A 15,130-nucleotide genomic window follows, 5' to 3' on the forward strand; every position below is an offset into this window, starting at 1 on the left:
GGTAATCACAAATTGTTTTAAAAGGTGCATATTCTCAAATAGGTTAATATACTATTGCAAAGTTTTAAAATGCAGCATAGAACTTTTCTTCAATAGCCAGCATCAATTGGAGTTAAATCACTTACATTACAGTCTGCGGTAGGCTGTGGTGTGGGCAACTGCACCATATACCTCCAGATATGAGCTGTCTGATCTCCTGAAGCTGCAGAAAAAGTTGAAAGAATATGGGAATATAGTAGATAATTCAGATGTCACACACCCGATCCTCTACCATGGTACAGAGGATTTGGAACAAGTTGGGAGTTAGGAGTGCTTCCTGTCCCATCATTTCCCTTTCCTTTTCTGCAGTCCTTGATGCAAAACCTCTTTGTTTCCGCAAATAACGGTTTACCATAATGTAAAGGTAAAGGGACCCCTGACCATTAGGTCCAGTCATGACCGACTCTGGGGTTGCGGTGCTCATCTCGCGTTATGGGCCGAGGGAGCCGGCATACAGCTTCCTGGTCATGTGGCCCGCATGACAAAGCCGCTTCTGGCGAACCAGAGCAGCACACGGAAACACCGTTTACCTTCCCGCCAGAGCGGTACCTATTTATCTACTTGCACTTTGACGTGCTTTCGAACTCCTAGGTTGGCAGGAGCTGGGACCGAGCAACGGGAGCTCACCCCGTTGTGGGTATTCAAACCGCCGACCTTCTGATCAGCAAGCCCTAGGCTCTGTGGTTTAACCCACTGCGCCACCCGTGTCCCATAATGTATGAACAGGCAAATAGTTTTAAGCAATCTCTCCAAACTGAAGTTTCAAACGATAGTTTGATCCTAGTTTACAAAACTGGCTTGCTCAAACTATAATTAGCTGGTTTGCACATCAAGGTCAAATGGTGTTTGAGGAACCCAGGTAAGAGGTGGGAGAAGGAAAGCTTGTTCTCACTGCTTCAAGCCAAAGAGGATCAGTATTAAGGTCATTGCATTTTTACCATTTTGACTCAAATGCCTAAGTTACTTATGCATGAATAATACTTACTTTTGAACAAATACTGCTGCTGACCACTTAGTTAACATTCAGCCTAAATTAAATGTTTCATTATTTGGGGACTACATGATGTTCAATTAAGCAAAGAGAATTGAATTTACACACACACACACACACACACACACACACACACTTTAACATCTAGTCATACACATAAATAATTTGCGCTTATTGAGAGGATTTTTTGTAAACCACTTAGAAGTTTTATTTACAGTTAAGAGGCTATACAAGTTTTATATAAACAAACAACATTCACCCCCTCCTCAGTATCAGTCTTCCTTGCTGCTGCATTCCAATGCAAGTTTAAATGTGTGTGCAAGTTCAGGAAAGCTTCCTACATCCCTTCCCTCCATCCTTAATGGCATTGTAAACAATTTTATGTTGTCTATTTAGCCAAAAAATAATTGCATCACTCCTTTGGAGGTAGGGTGCGGGATGACCTGTAAATGCCTATAATACACACAGATTACAGAATTTTAAACATTCTGCAGCCTATTCCTTTTTGACCCCAAAGTTAATTACCTTTAAGTCAACAGATAAAAGTGCAAGCACCCCATCTCTCATACACAGGCATATTTAAATAGAGCATGGCCAAAGAAAACAGAAGTAAAACCTTGTTAAGGTAAGTGAGTCAGGACAACAGAATGCTCTGGAGAAGATGCTCAGAGGTAGAGCACACATTTTTATTCCCAGGTTCAATCTCAGGCATCTCCAAACAGGATGGGGAAAGATTCCTATTTGTAACCCAGAGAGCCAACCATATTCCATGCAGAGTAGACAACAATGAGTTAGGTGAAATGATGAAGTGAAATTGAGGGGGGATTCGGGAAAGACAGTACATCTTCATGGCACAAAGCTAAACTGTGGGATTCGCTGCAACGAGACATGGTGACAGCCACCAAGTTAGATGGCTTTAAAGGGGATTAGACAAATTCATGGAGGACCAGGCCATCAATGGCTAATAGTCATGACAGCCATATGCTACCTATATGATCGCAAGCACTTGAAAGGCCTATTGTCTTCATGCCCTGCTTATGGGCTTCCCAGCATTCTGGGAACAAGCTGCTGGGTCAGATAGGCCTTTAGTGTTATCCAACAGGGCTGCTCTTAGGATGTGAATAGTCCGACATGGTATAAGGCAAGTGGTGAATGAATGTATTGTGAATATTATTCTGTAAGCCCAAGATAATTACATACCTGTAAGAGCCACTTGTTCCGTCGGATGAAACTTTATGGAATTTACTGTTTTTTAAGAAAAACAACACCACAATTATTATGACCAACCAATTCACAGGAAGTCCACACTGTACACGTAGCTAAACTTAGGGGCAGGGGGCACATCTGGACCTCCACTGTGATTTAAGATCTGCTCAGTGGTTTGTGGGAGGGCTGGGGTGTACTTTAGTCATTTCCAAACCTAGGAGTTAAAATATATGCTTGCCATTTGATCAGTGTCTAGTGTCATTGTGGGGTGAGGAATAACTTAAAGATAGAACTCCGGTGATTCTAGTGATATCCCAGAAGCAAGAGGACTTGGGGGGGGGGGAGAATGTTCTTGTAGAAAATTCCAGAGCAAAGTCTTCCAGCAAGAGGAATGGTGCTTGTGGGATCCAGTAAGTTATTCTACAAACTATGCAAACTGAGTTAGCACAATTCCAGATTTTTCTGCTTCACACTGCCAGGGAAGGAGAGGGGAAATGATCCCCCATGCAAAAATGAAGAAGAAAAAAAGAACTCCCCATATCCAATTTAGTTAGTGCTTCAATGGAAATAGATTGAGTGCACTATCTCACTACAAGCAGTGACATTTTTACATGGAGCATTCAGAAACTTGACGTTTCCCACTTGCATTCTGAAATGGTACTGTTCAGAATTCTACTATCTCAGTCTGTGTAATGGGTAAAATGAATCTGATCTTTGTGAGAATTTCAATACAGTTACACAACAACTATCAAGTTTGAAATCTGAAAGCACATTTAGCAACCAAACATTTATATTGTTATTTCTTGCTTGCTCCATTGTATTTTATGTTCAAATTATAACCACTGCATTTCAAGTTTTTCCTTTGACTATTAATATACTTCTCTTTGACTCAAACAATCTTAAGAAACTAGGTTGAATCCCACTGTGCACTTATGTTCATCAAAGGGACACCTTCACCTATGAAAGAGAAGGAAATGTTCCTCATCCTTCTCCCCAAAAGTATCTCCTTGGGGAGGAGGGGGTTGAGAAAGCCTACAGAATATGGTGAAAGGTGGCACAAAGGAATGCAATGGGGAAATTGGCAGAAATTAGTGGAAGCCTCTGCCATACAAAACACTTTTTTGCAAATTGAAGAACTCCTTCAGTTCGCAGAAGGGAACAATTGGATTCAACCCAGTGGCTTTTGCATACTAAAACCATACATATATACAGTGGTACCTCGCAAGGCGAATGCATCTTGCGATCTGATGGTGACTCGCAAGACGAATATGTGGTACATGTCATTGCAGGAATACATCATACATAAAGTTATTTTTCTGACATTCCTGTTCAACAACAGGGATTTCATCTCACCTGATCCAGCATGCCCACCATATTTCACAAGGCACTTCCCTGTTTCTATGCTCCAAAGCAAAGCAGTGTGATCTATCAGAATTAAAAAGGAAGGAAAATGAAAGAAAAATGCTTTAATTTAGGCAATGGAGGCCCTGCAGAATTATAATGACAGGTAACAAAGTATACAGCTACCAGTGAGACATGTGCTAGCAAAGTATGCCCCTGTACCTTGAGCTTGACAACGAGGGGAGTTGGAAGTTGTACATACAGTTATAAGTCAGAGAAAATGCATTTCAGGGGAGTCCTGTTCCTGTGGCTCTCAGCAGGAAGAAAACTTCTACAGTGAATGGAGGCAGTTTGTAGTTCAGGCTCATTCACACATGCATGCCCATTATTTGATTCCTCCTTGCCTCAATACTCACAGCAGAATGCCTATTGGTTGCACAGAAAAACACTGATTTTGAAGTGTCCTAACTTCCCTGTGCTGTTCTACCTATGATGGCTTATTCACACATGAAAAACCCTACTCAGGGTTTCCAATTACACAGAAAGCCTACTCAAGTAGAAGTTCATTCCCCAATGTCTGGGACACTAGAAGAATGCAAGTATGGTAAAGGGGGCATGGGGAAGAGGAAGGGGACGCCCCCCCCATGGGGACTTGGGGGGGGGGGGGGAGAAAGCAAATGAGAAAGGCCTGAACCACCACCCACTTCTGCAGTCATCAAGCAATGAGCATTCATGTCCGAAGCAGCCTTAGTGAATTTGGAGGTTTTGGCGAGGAAGTTAGCTGCACTTTCTGGACAAAGTGCAAGTCTCCAATTTCTCTGAATCATACCCTCTCTTTGATGTCCAGCAGATGGTGCTAGCGTATCTCAGACTCCTCATTTATCCTCTCTTTCAAAGATAAAAAGTTATATTGCCCTTATATGCACATTTGCGGCCCCCATAATTCTATGGGATTACCACTAGGCCCAATACAAGAAGTGTCCTTAGCAGGATTATCTTTCAGCAATGGAAGCACAGATTAAGTCTTAAAATGGATAACAGAAATTAGGTCATATTTCTAAAGTTTGGTTTTGGGGTCATTAGTGGGTAGGCAAAGAAAAGCAGGTGAAAGAAAAACCTGAAAGGGGGGAAATAATGAAGAGAATGTAACAAGAGAAACCTGACACTTGCATAGCATCTGCATTTAGATGTCCACTACCTCTTCCTACTGTTCCCTCTTATGGCCTGAGGTACACTATTTTCGTGGCATTTTGCTTAGCCTAATAAAGATGGGTATGACTTGAAGTCACTTGAGGCCACCTTGCTGAAGCTAAGCAGGTCTGAGTCTGGTTAGGGCCTAGATGGGAGACCTCCTGGGAACGACACTGCTTGCTACCCTGGGTTGCATGATGGAAGAAAGGTGGGATGTCAGAATGTAAAATACAGATTTTTACAATGGGGCAAAGCAGCTACCTTTACTTTCTGTGCAAATGTTCTCAGTAAAACCACACTTAAGAGAGATGAATGGCAAAACAAGAAAGTATAAATGCAACAAAATTGTTGAGATAAAAACCATATCTAGGATTTGATTAACACACAAGTCAAATGCTAGTCTGAAAGCATGCTTTGATTTGGAACAGTGTTTCCCAAACTTGGGTCTCCAGCTGTTTTTGGACTACAACTCCCATCATTCCTAGCTAGCAGGAACAGTGGTCATAGATGTTGGAAATTATAGACCAAAAACAGCTGGAGGCCCAAGTTTGGAAACACTGGTTTAAAGTAATGAGAGCGGTCTCTTTCAGTCTGGGGGGGGGAGCAAAGCTAGGGTGGTGGTGAGTGTTTCTCCACATGTGTGGTTGGAGAAGATCTGGTGCCACTGACTGAAGAATCCAATAGGCAACACCTTGAATCACAAACATGCTGTTTCGCATCTGATATAGGCAGGGCTAAGGGTCTAAATATGGGGCAGGATCTGAAGCCCCCCATCGGTCATTCATTGGCCATGTTTGGTTTAGTATGCCCTCATAAATAGCAATGGAGACAAAAAAATAAGAGTATTACCAGCAGATGCTGTCCCCAGCACCAATGGCTGAGTTTTCGTGACACTGACATCCCAAATCCCATCCCGATGACCAATATACTCCTTCACCAGCTGGCAAATGGCTCTAGATGTCGTAGTTTTGAAACTAGATACAATCTAAGGAGAGCAAGAGCAGATATGAGACAAGAAGAGATGTACAATTGTTTACTATCCCGCTCACAAATGCACAACATAAAAGCCATTAATACATTTAACTGTAGCACATTTTATGGATGCACAAGCTATAGGATGTTCTCTCCTAAAAAATAATGGGACCAAATTTGTCCTGTGTCAAATCAGGACACTGTACTGTGCGCGCCACAGCAGAATTTGGCCCAGTGTAAGCGTTTTAGGAGGTCATAATGCAGCAAACTCTCAGATTTTCCTTTCATCTCTCCTGATAAACAGGTCGGTATAATCTGAGGAGCACTTAGCTTTTTTTCCGTCTATGTTTTGTATATGCCATACAAGTCTGTTTCTTAAATTCAGCTGGCCAAAAATGGGTAAGGTGCGGGAGAAGGAAAGAGCTGTGTAAAGATCTAAAGCTAAGAGCCATTTGAAATGGCAAAATAAATAGATAAATCAGCTAGTTTTAACAGTACACTGGAAATAACAATTAACCTGGAAGCACAGCCCAGTTCCTTTTGCATGTTAATGAAACATTCTTTCCAAGAAACAAAACAAAAAAAGGAAATTTGACAACACAAGGGAAAACTAGGGGTGGGTGGGAAGCAACTAATGTTTAGAGATGAATCCCCTTGCTTGCCTGTTCTGATTAAATGCCTTTGGGGGGGGACTTTTTTGAATTTCAATTGCTACATTAAAAAACAGTGAAGAGGAAAAAAGGAAATAATAGTTCACCATCCCACCCACCCCCAACCTGCGGGCAGAGAATTTTGGTACTATTTGTATCAATGAAAGAGCTATGTGCTAAAACACATAATTGCGTGTCTTGGTTTTGGTAAATGCTGGGAGTTCAGGTCAAAGGTAGAAGAAGGCACAAGAGACAGAAAGAAAAGTACAGAAATATGTCTTGGACCAGAGGCCTAGGGACTCTGTCATACCCTTTTAAAAGGTTCCTAGCATGGCCTGCAGCTCCCCAACCACTCATTTCACAAGAGTTGCTGAACCATAATTTAGGGTTAGGAAGCAATGCCCCCAAGGTACAATGAATGCTCCTGCGTAGCACAGCATCAACTCTCCTGGGGTTAATTTAAAACCACAGACCAGGCTTCAAGAAGTGTGGTGTGTGTCAAATGTGCAGGTCGGTTTGTGTTTGCAGTTAAGGAGGAGAGGAATGGGTTACGGAGAAGACCTGGACAAGGATGTGACTGACACAACAGGAGGAGGGGCAGCTGCTTTGACAAGCAAGAGGACTTTGGAAGGTCCTCAGTGACAAACAGAGAAGGGAACTTATATCGAGCAGAGTTAGGGGTGGAATGCGGTGCTGATGAAGGGGCTTTGGCAGAGGAGATGTAAAGGATAGCACGCTGGGGTTTGATGGTGAGATGTACTTACAGATCCTACTTCTGCACCCATGCTCATTAAAACTAATGATTTTGTGAAAAGTTATAAGGGTGTTCAGTACCCCTGGCGGAAGATAAAAGCCTAAATGAAAATACGATGATGCCGATTGAAATCTCCAATGTCTAAAAAGGTTGGTTTATGTTACAATAATACTTCTAATATTCCCCACCAATAAACTACAACTGCTGCAAAGCAGGAATAGGAAGCAGTGATGAAGGCTTGGTTTTCCAAAATAAAATACTGTAGCAGTATCTACTCAAGATGTCAGCTTTCGGGAGGAAACATACCCAGTGCTTTAAATTAGAAGGTATTTCATAGGACTTGGGTTTCCTGACCTCTCACCATCCTGTTCTTCCTTCTCTGGGCAGTGCCCTCCTTAAAATGTTGCTCCCAGAACTGGATACAGCCTGAGCAGTGCAGAATTAAGCTGGGAGCAGGAGCACAATCGACAGGCAAGAGTGTGGCCCACTCCGGAGGAGGTGGTGGTCTTGGGCACTTGCTTCCCATGGAGGGTCGTTATAAGAAAAGACCCGTGGAACGAATGAAATTCGTCTAGCGAGGCACCACTGTGTATTCAAAGAGGTGAACTCCCTTTTGAGTATTGTTTATTGCTACACTCATGTGTTTCCCCCAACAGGAAATTTACAGTGCAGCCAGTTCTATCCATGTCTAAGCCAGAGTTCAATGGAACCTACCATTAGGTAAGTATATATACTATATATTATGTATATATGTATATATATATATATATATATATGTATATATGAGCCTTATGAACTATTTCAGATCATAACAGTATAAAATGGAAGTTTTAGTGTTGCCAGGAAAAGAATTAAAATGCATGATGGGAGGCTACTATATTAAACTTTTTAATTAAAAAGATTTAAGAACTCCAGAAGCAGTCTTAAAATTAGAAGTAGTTATATAAAGTATTTGGTAATCAGAGCCTAGTTAAGCCAAAATCCTAGATGCAACATGTACCATCTTGTAAGCAAACCGGGGGGGTTTGTCAATTATTTCCAATTCTGTTATTACAAATAAGGCCCTAGGCTTATTCAGTGATTAAAAAACAAAAGAAAAAGATGTTCTAACCATATACTAAATTAAATTCAGGGGGGAAAGAAAACAAAAAGGACTAGAAGAGGACTGCAATGCTATGGGTAGTGAAAGTACTCCATTTCCCCCCTCTTTATTAATCTTTATAACAATGAAATGAGACCTAGATGGAATCATAATTAAGTGGTTAATGAGCAGAATTGTTTCAAAGCAAGTAGAAGCAATAATTACTATGGGTGCATTGAAAAGGAAACAGGTTAATTCTTGCAGAACTAGGTAAAGATTAGTACTTGAACCATAGTGTGGAATTAATCATAAAGCTTTCAAGGCAGTATTAAAATGCAGTTGTCCAACTTAATAAAGGTCTTCAAACAAAATGGAGTTACGCATGAGAAGTGGAACAGTAGAATTACAGCAACAGGACTCCGATACCTCTCAACTGTTAAATAAGAAGTGGGGAAGAGTCCAACTAGGCTCTTGCACCCACCTCACCTCACAGAAGGAAAGGAATTATGGGAAGATTTCTTAAGTTCTTTAAACTTCTGAGGAAACTAAATATTCTACCGCTTTTGAATTCTAAGAAGCAAAAGTGCTCAAGCATAAATATAACCTCACAGCTTGTTATTTGGGGGGGGGGGCATTTACATTATTTCTTCCTGCCTTTTTGGCTGCTTTATTTCAGTTGGGAGAGTCCTCCTGCCCTACTCTACAGAATTCTACAAATCTATTACTGATATGGAAAGTATGTTAAGCTAGAAAGGCAATTTATTTTCAAATCCGATCCATTAAAATGAAATACAACCAAAAGAAAGAAAGAAAAACCTGGTATTGGGATGACTGCAGATCCTCGTATAATGAGTAGGGTCTACCTCCAACTGATACTTCTTGCATGAGGATCCTGCCCTTTGCTTTCCTGCAAACCTACCCTGTTACTCAAGTCAATAGTACGTGCCACCAGCAGTTGTTCTAACGGCTTCTAGCCTCAGTAAGCCCATGTATTCCCATTTGTTTCCATGTCTGTTATGCAAGGCAATCATGTTCCAAGCATAGATGTCCGTTTCCTTCTCCCAGATCACCCAGCGTATTGATTACAAACATTTCTTACTACTTATGCTGCTGTATGCCCCACCCAGGTGTCAGTGGAGCAGGACATATAGCTCCCAAGCACTGCAGAACTGGCCCAAGGCCACAGCACATGTGAGCACCTTCTACAAAGTGCAAGTTGGTCAGTTGTTTCCCGTTTAGTAGCATGGGATGTACTATAGCTGCCTGCCAGTTAGTAATGGACTTGATACTCATGCAGATAGATGGGACAAGAGAGAGAATGGTTGAGCCATCCCGATTATGGCAGAGGTGGCATCTATAGCGGTGGGAGCAAAATAAAATAATGATACATGTGGAATATTAGGTGAAGAGCAGTTCCAGCTGCAGCTCTTATGGGATCTTCAGTAGCAATCAGCAGTGCTTGTGAAGAAATGGGGAACCAACCCATCCTAGACCCACTGGTGCCATAGCATCTTTGGCTGGCATGCCTTTCCCCTATTATCCCCATCGTGGCAACGAGCCGAGAATGAGATTTAAATCTTCCTGCCCATCACTGTACTGTGGATTCCACTGCATTATGGGGTCTGTAACTGCCTGCACAGGTATCAGTTGAAGCATCTACTTTTTACTTTAGCCCCATCTGCTTTTGGCAAGCTGCTCCCAGAGTGTTTGCTTGGAGGGCTATGTGGCCCTTCAGCAGAAATAAAATAAAATAAAATCCCCCCCCCAATGTTTTGGAGATGGCATTTGAGTTTAAGGTCCCTTTTGCCAGTGCTGGTGAGATTGCTTCTAGACTCAGAGAAAAGGATAGAAACCCCATGAACTGTTGAGATAATGCCTAGAACAGAAACCATCTAATGCTGATTCTCCCACTTGGCATGTTAGTGCAAGAAGAACCTATTATGATGTAAGTGTTACCTAGAAACAAGTTTCACTCAATGTCCAGTTTATGTAATTAAGTCATGGCTTAATAAGCCAGAAAATACACACATGCAGCCCCTTTGCTTCTTCCTTCACACCGGCAGGGAAGGAAACCAGAACACTGCAAGTTCCCATTACATGCAAACTGGGAACTATGGCTTGTGGCTTCCAAACAAGCCAGGATGCAAAAGTCAACACTGAACTAGTTAACTGCACTTTCTTGGGCTTTTCCACCCCCCACTCACATGATGCAGGAGCAGAAGGGGTGCTTGCAAATGAACTAAGCTGCTGCATGTCCTGGCTTATGAAGTGAGGACTCGATTACACAATTGTAGTCAATGAGTTTTTTGTGTTGCTATCACAAAAAAAGAGTAGGATACACGTTTTCTTAAATAAACTTCCCAATCATTAAAAGGCAAAATCTTCTTAAAGGAATGTCCAAGGAAAATACTATATCTTTTATAAGTTTCCATTCATTAATTTTATTCTCGCTGCTTAATACATTGCATATGAGCTATTGTGAGCTTTTGAACTTTGCTTGATTTTACTTCCAGCTGCAGCAGTCCTGAATTAGTCCTTTACTAAGAAGCCCAAGATTTTCTGCAGCATTCTTCTACTTTATAGTAGTCATATAAGAAAATAAACACCAGTCTTTTTGCAACTTACTTCTCTGCAATATGGCATATGCTGAATCCTGAATACACTTGATAAGCTCCCCACCCACCCAATGGCTACAAAACCCCTAAAAACCAAGAAAAGCAGTGTGGAGAATTATACCGAATTTATTCAGTTTAATAAAGAAAGTAATGGCCTCGTTTGTTTTAACTGGGATGAACTCATCAGTCTGTATTAATCCAGACTGGTACCAACACCTTCATCAAATGTAGCAAAGGAATGTACAGTAATGAGGGGAAAGCTGCTTTTGGTTTTCAGATTCTGACCTCATCAATTAGTATCCAAAAGCAAGAAATTGTTAAGGATGGGTGGCACAAGGTCCTCCAAGAGGGCACAGTTGACAGATATGATATCCATAGAAGAAAACTGGTTAAGATGGCATTCTGCATGTTCCACCGCTCACTACTGTTTAGCTGGGCATGCATACTAGCACACTGGGAAGCAAAGCAGTTACCCAGGAGTCTCCACCCCATATTTCCCAGCTTCCCACGTTGAAGTTGCGAGGTCCACCTGATTTGCCTGGGAAAGAATTTGAGCGCTACATAGCAAGTAAGAAGAGATAAGTATTCAGCACTTTCTTTAAAAGAAAAACAATTTATCACACACACACACACACACACACACAAAATAGTAAATGTCTTTATTTTAATGACTATTTAAGAAAGTGAACTGCTGTTCATATTTAATAGATTAATAATACATTAATGCAAAATGGAGGAGATATTTACATCCCACAACATTCATACTGACATTGCGAACTATGTAGAAAGACAAATGAAAATGAAAATTAAACTGAAAATGAACACTAAACACAATTCATTATCAAATTTAAGCATCTTGGCATTTTCTCATAGGTTTGCACATTCAAATTATATCTGATCGATTACCAACTTTTTAATCTATTGACTGTATTTGCCTAATAAGCGTGCATTAAAAAGCAGGATCAAAAGTAAGCTTAAAAAAAACTACCCTAAAGTATTCTGTACTGAAGAGTGCTCCACACACTTTCTTCATCTCATTCCTGACCCGATCCCAAGTGGGGGGGGGTACAAATTTGAAATCAAAGTCCTTTTCTAATTCCTGGTATGGTCACCTCTCTAAGTAGCAATGGTTTGGGGAACATTGAGCATAGACTCAGCAGTGGAGATGGGAGTATAAGCTACAAGCCCCGCTAGACTGCAACAGTTTTCCGAGTTTCCTAGAAAGATGAAAGGCTGACCAAATCCAAACTGTGTTTATGCAAAAAAACATGAGGTGGGAAAATGGTCTTGATTCTAGCTGTTCAGGAAACCAGCCAGAAAGCAAAACCCAATGTAATTTGATGATCAACACTGGGAAAGTGTGAAGTGTTTGATCCTATATTTGATACTGCCACCATAGGAATTTATACTTATTTAGCTCTGTTCACAGCAGACACCAAAAGTTTATATTTGAACCTAAAAAGCAATATATTTTGAAAGCCCTGTGGAAGATAACAGCATGAAAGGTTTGTATGTGACTTTATGAGTAATACTTCCACGAGGCAAGAACACACTATTGATATGTGAGTGTCATCAGGTCACTGGTAACTGCAATTAGAAGATGCATCCAGTTCTATGAATCTACATTTTGAACGAGGCCACAACAAAAATGATGTCCATGAATTAGTAAAATTCATGGGGGAAATGGATGTAACATCTATTTAAATTAACTACATTTTATTCCTACAGAATTCCTCACAATCAAAATGCTATTAGTTTCTATCTTCTATTAACAGGTTTTTAAAAACCCTGTCACAGCTCTCCCTTGCTGCAAACCTCCTTTCCTTTCATGATGCGTTCATTACATTATTTTGAAGCAACAATTCAGAGGAGCGGAAAACAGACGCCAACGATTCTGCTAGCCTTCACTAAGCATATCTACAAATAGAAAGTACTTAACAAAAAACTGCCAAATTTAGGCTAGCAAGTAAATACTGCAGGGAAATAAACGGTTCAGTGTGTTTCATACCTTACTAGTAGATGCCTTGTAAGTAGTCTTTAACTTCTGAGACAGCTGACTGGTACTATGACTGGCTGTTAAGACAAATAAATTTAAAGGGAGTGAGGTTTTTTAAGGCTGTTTCATTATTTTATTTGAACATTTGTGATAACACCCTTCCAACAAATCACCAACTTAAGTTATGAAAAGCCAACTGAGAGAGGTATACTTATCCACCTTCTTCTTACCTTTTGTTTTCAGCTGTCCCTTGCTCAGTTCAGCTCCATCAATGGTTTGGCCTTCAGCTGCTAAGCGTTCATTAAGTGTATCAATCTCTCTACGTACTAGCAGTAGCATAAAAAACAATGTTAATGAAGATAATAGGCATTCAATAACAACTTTTGAATTATCACACATTCCCTATTTCCGAGGTCTCAACTGTGCAGCCTAGTAGTCTCCAGTTTCCATCTACCAAAAGGGCTTTTTGCATCGGCGGTTTATCTGTATACCACAAGGAGTAAGCGTAATCTAAAAACCAGAAGCCATCAGATTCAGACATAATTTCACAGCAGGCGTTGCCATGAGGAAGTTGCTTCAAAACTACAGTTCCAAGGGGAATAACTCTGATGCAAAAGAGCCATTAGTAAATGCAAATAAAAATTCAGGAAGGAAAAGACAGCTATCTCTCTTCCACAATCAGCAAGTCACCGCTTGCCAAAGATCACTCCAGATTGGGAGACAATGAACCCAGCATTAGACCTTAACATGTTTTTCCCAAGTTTAAAAAGAGATAGCATCCAGTCTAGAACCTGGCACAGCAATCTTGAATCAATAAACACAAGTAATGATAATAACTTCTGCAATGCCTCACTTGGAGAATTATATATATGATACAGCCCTAAAAAGTAGACATAATTCTTCACAAATTCCAAGAACCCATGGAAGTTAACCCCCCCCCCACTGGCTCTGTCCCAAACATCCTCTCCAGACATCAAGAACTCCATCACAAAAAGAATGGGGGAGCTGAAAGGGAGAGTCTATGTACATTCAGCCAATAACATGTAGATTCCCCCTTTCAGGTCTTCTGTTCAATGTGCAAAGGTCTGGAGGTGAAGTCAGCAGGGATGGAGATGAACTCAAGGATGGAGGTGGGGGTAAAGCAGGCAGTTCTACTGCCTCCCCTCCCACATATTCTGTAGAGGGCTTATATGGCAAACATATTATTCCCTGCTATGCATAGTTACATTTTTATGCCATCTTATGATCAAACTGCTGTGGCTTTAAAATACTGAAGTGTAGCTGTTACTTAGTTAAATAAAAAATTAAACAGGAAGCCATATCAGACATCCAAATGCTCTGTTTCTATCTCTCATATATATATATATATATATATATATATATACACACACACACACACACACACACACACACATATACACACACATATATATATATATACACACACACACATATACATGCATACATAATATATACATACACATACACACACACACACACACACACACACACACACATATATACACACACACACACACACACACCTACATACTAAACATGACAGACAGTATAGATCAAGTTAAGAGGAATTAGACAATGCAAGTGCTAGGATCTCAAACACTTATGATACGTGGATATGTAACTTGGGAAATGTAAGCGTCCATTCAGAGTTGTTACTGAGCTGTTAATTCACAATCATGTATGGGGGCAGGGGACCAGAGTAATTAGCTGAAATATAATGCATCTAGTATATTTTCCATGCCCTCTATTTCAACTTTTCAAATATGTTTCCAATACATTGTATAAAGATCAACTCACATTCGAGATTTTCAATGTAGAGGTTTTCAAACTCTCTTTCTATTTGGCCAAAAAGTTCCAGGAGTGTATTTCTTACAGATGATGGCAGTTTAGAATCCTTGAAAGAATAAAAATATTAAAAATTATTGGAGTGTTTTACATTGCTTTAGTGCATTTTTGACACTTAATGCCAATTCTGTAATTTTACTCCAAAATCTATCCTGAAATAATTTTTCCATTATACCAAATAAGAGTTCAAATTTAAATCATACTTCTATCTTCACTGACTAGTTGATTGGGGGGGGGGACTATTAGTGAGCCACAGAACACTCTGCTAGATGAAGTGAGTGCTATTTTGCCCATTCTTTCAGCTTCCCCAGCTCCCCACCCCAAAAACTACTTTGAAGGGTTGAGGGAGTCTCAAGAACAATTGACCATCATTCAATCATAAACCAAGTAGCATGGAATGGTGGCTGCCTCGATAATGATGACGCCTT

The 15,130-nt window shown here is 40.6% G+C and overlaps 1 protein-coding gene across 5 annotated transcripts in view; it reads right to left on the reverse strand.

Moving 5' to 3' along the window:
- The window catches only part of WDR37 (WD repeat domain 37), a 49,342-nt gene that overhangs the window by 21,274 nt on the left and 12,938 nt on the right, over positions 1-15,130 (reverse strand). For 4 of the 5 annotated variants that reach the window (XM_035129072.2, XM_060280898.1, XM_035129071.2 and 1 more), the window contains exons 3-10: positions 14,655-14,751; positions 13,067-13,162; positions 12,849-12,913; positions 11,314-11,397; positions 5,618-5,753; positions 3,590-3,661; positions 2,231-2,275; positions 126-202 (exon numbers count right to left, since the gene is read on the reverse strand). In XM_035129072.2, the coding sequence (XP_034984963.1) occupies positions 126-202; positions 2,231-2,275; positions 3,590-3,661; positions 5,618-5,753; positions 11,314-11,397; positions 12,849-12,913; positions 13,067-13,162; positions 14,655-14,751 (672 nt within the window). The remainder of the gene's footprint in view (positions 1-125; positions 203-2,230; positions 2,276-3,589; positions 3,662-5,617; positions 5,754-11,313; positions 11,398-12,848; positions 12,914-13,066; positions 13,163-14,654; positions 14,752-15,130) is intronic. The other variant, XM_060280899.1, reaches the window with a different exon arrangement.

Source organism: Zootoca vivipara, chromosome 12 (genome assembly GCF_963506605.1).
Source record: "Zootoca vivipara chromosome 12, rZooViv1.1, whole genome shotgun sequence".
NCBI lineage: Eukaryota > Metazoa > Chordata > Lepidosauria > Squamata > Lacertidae > Zootoca > Zootoca vivipara.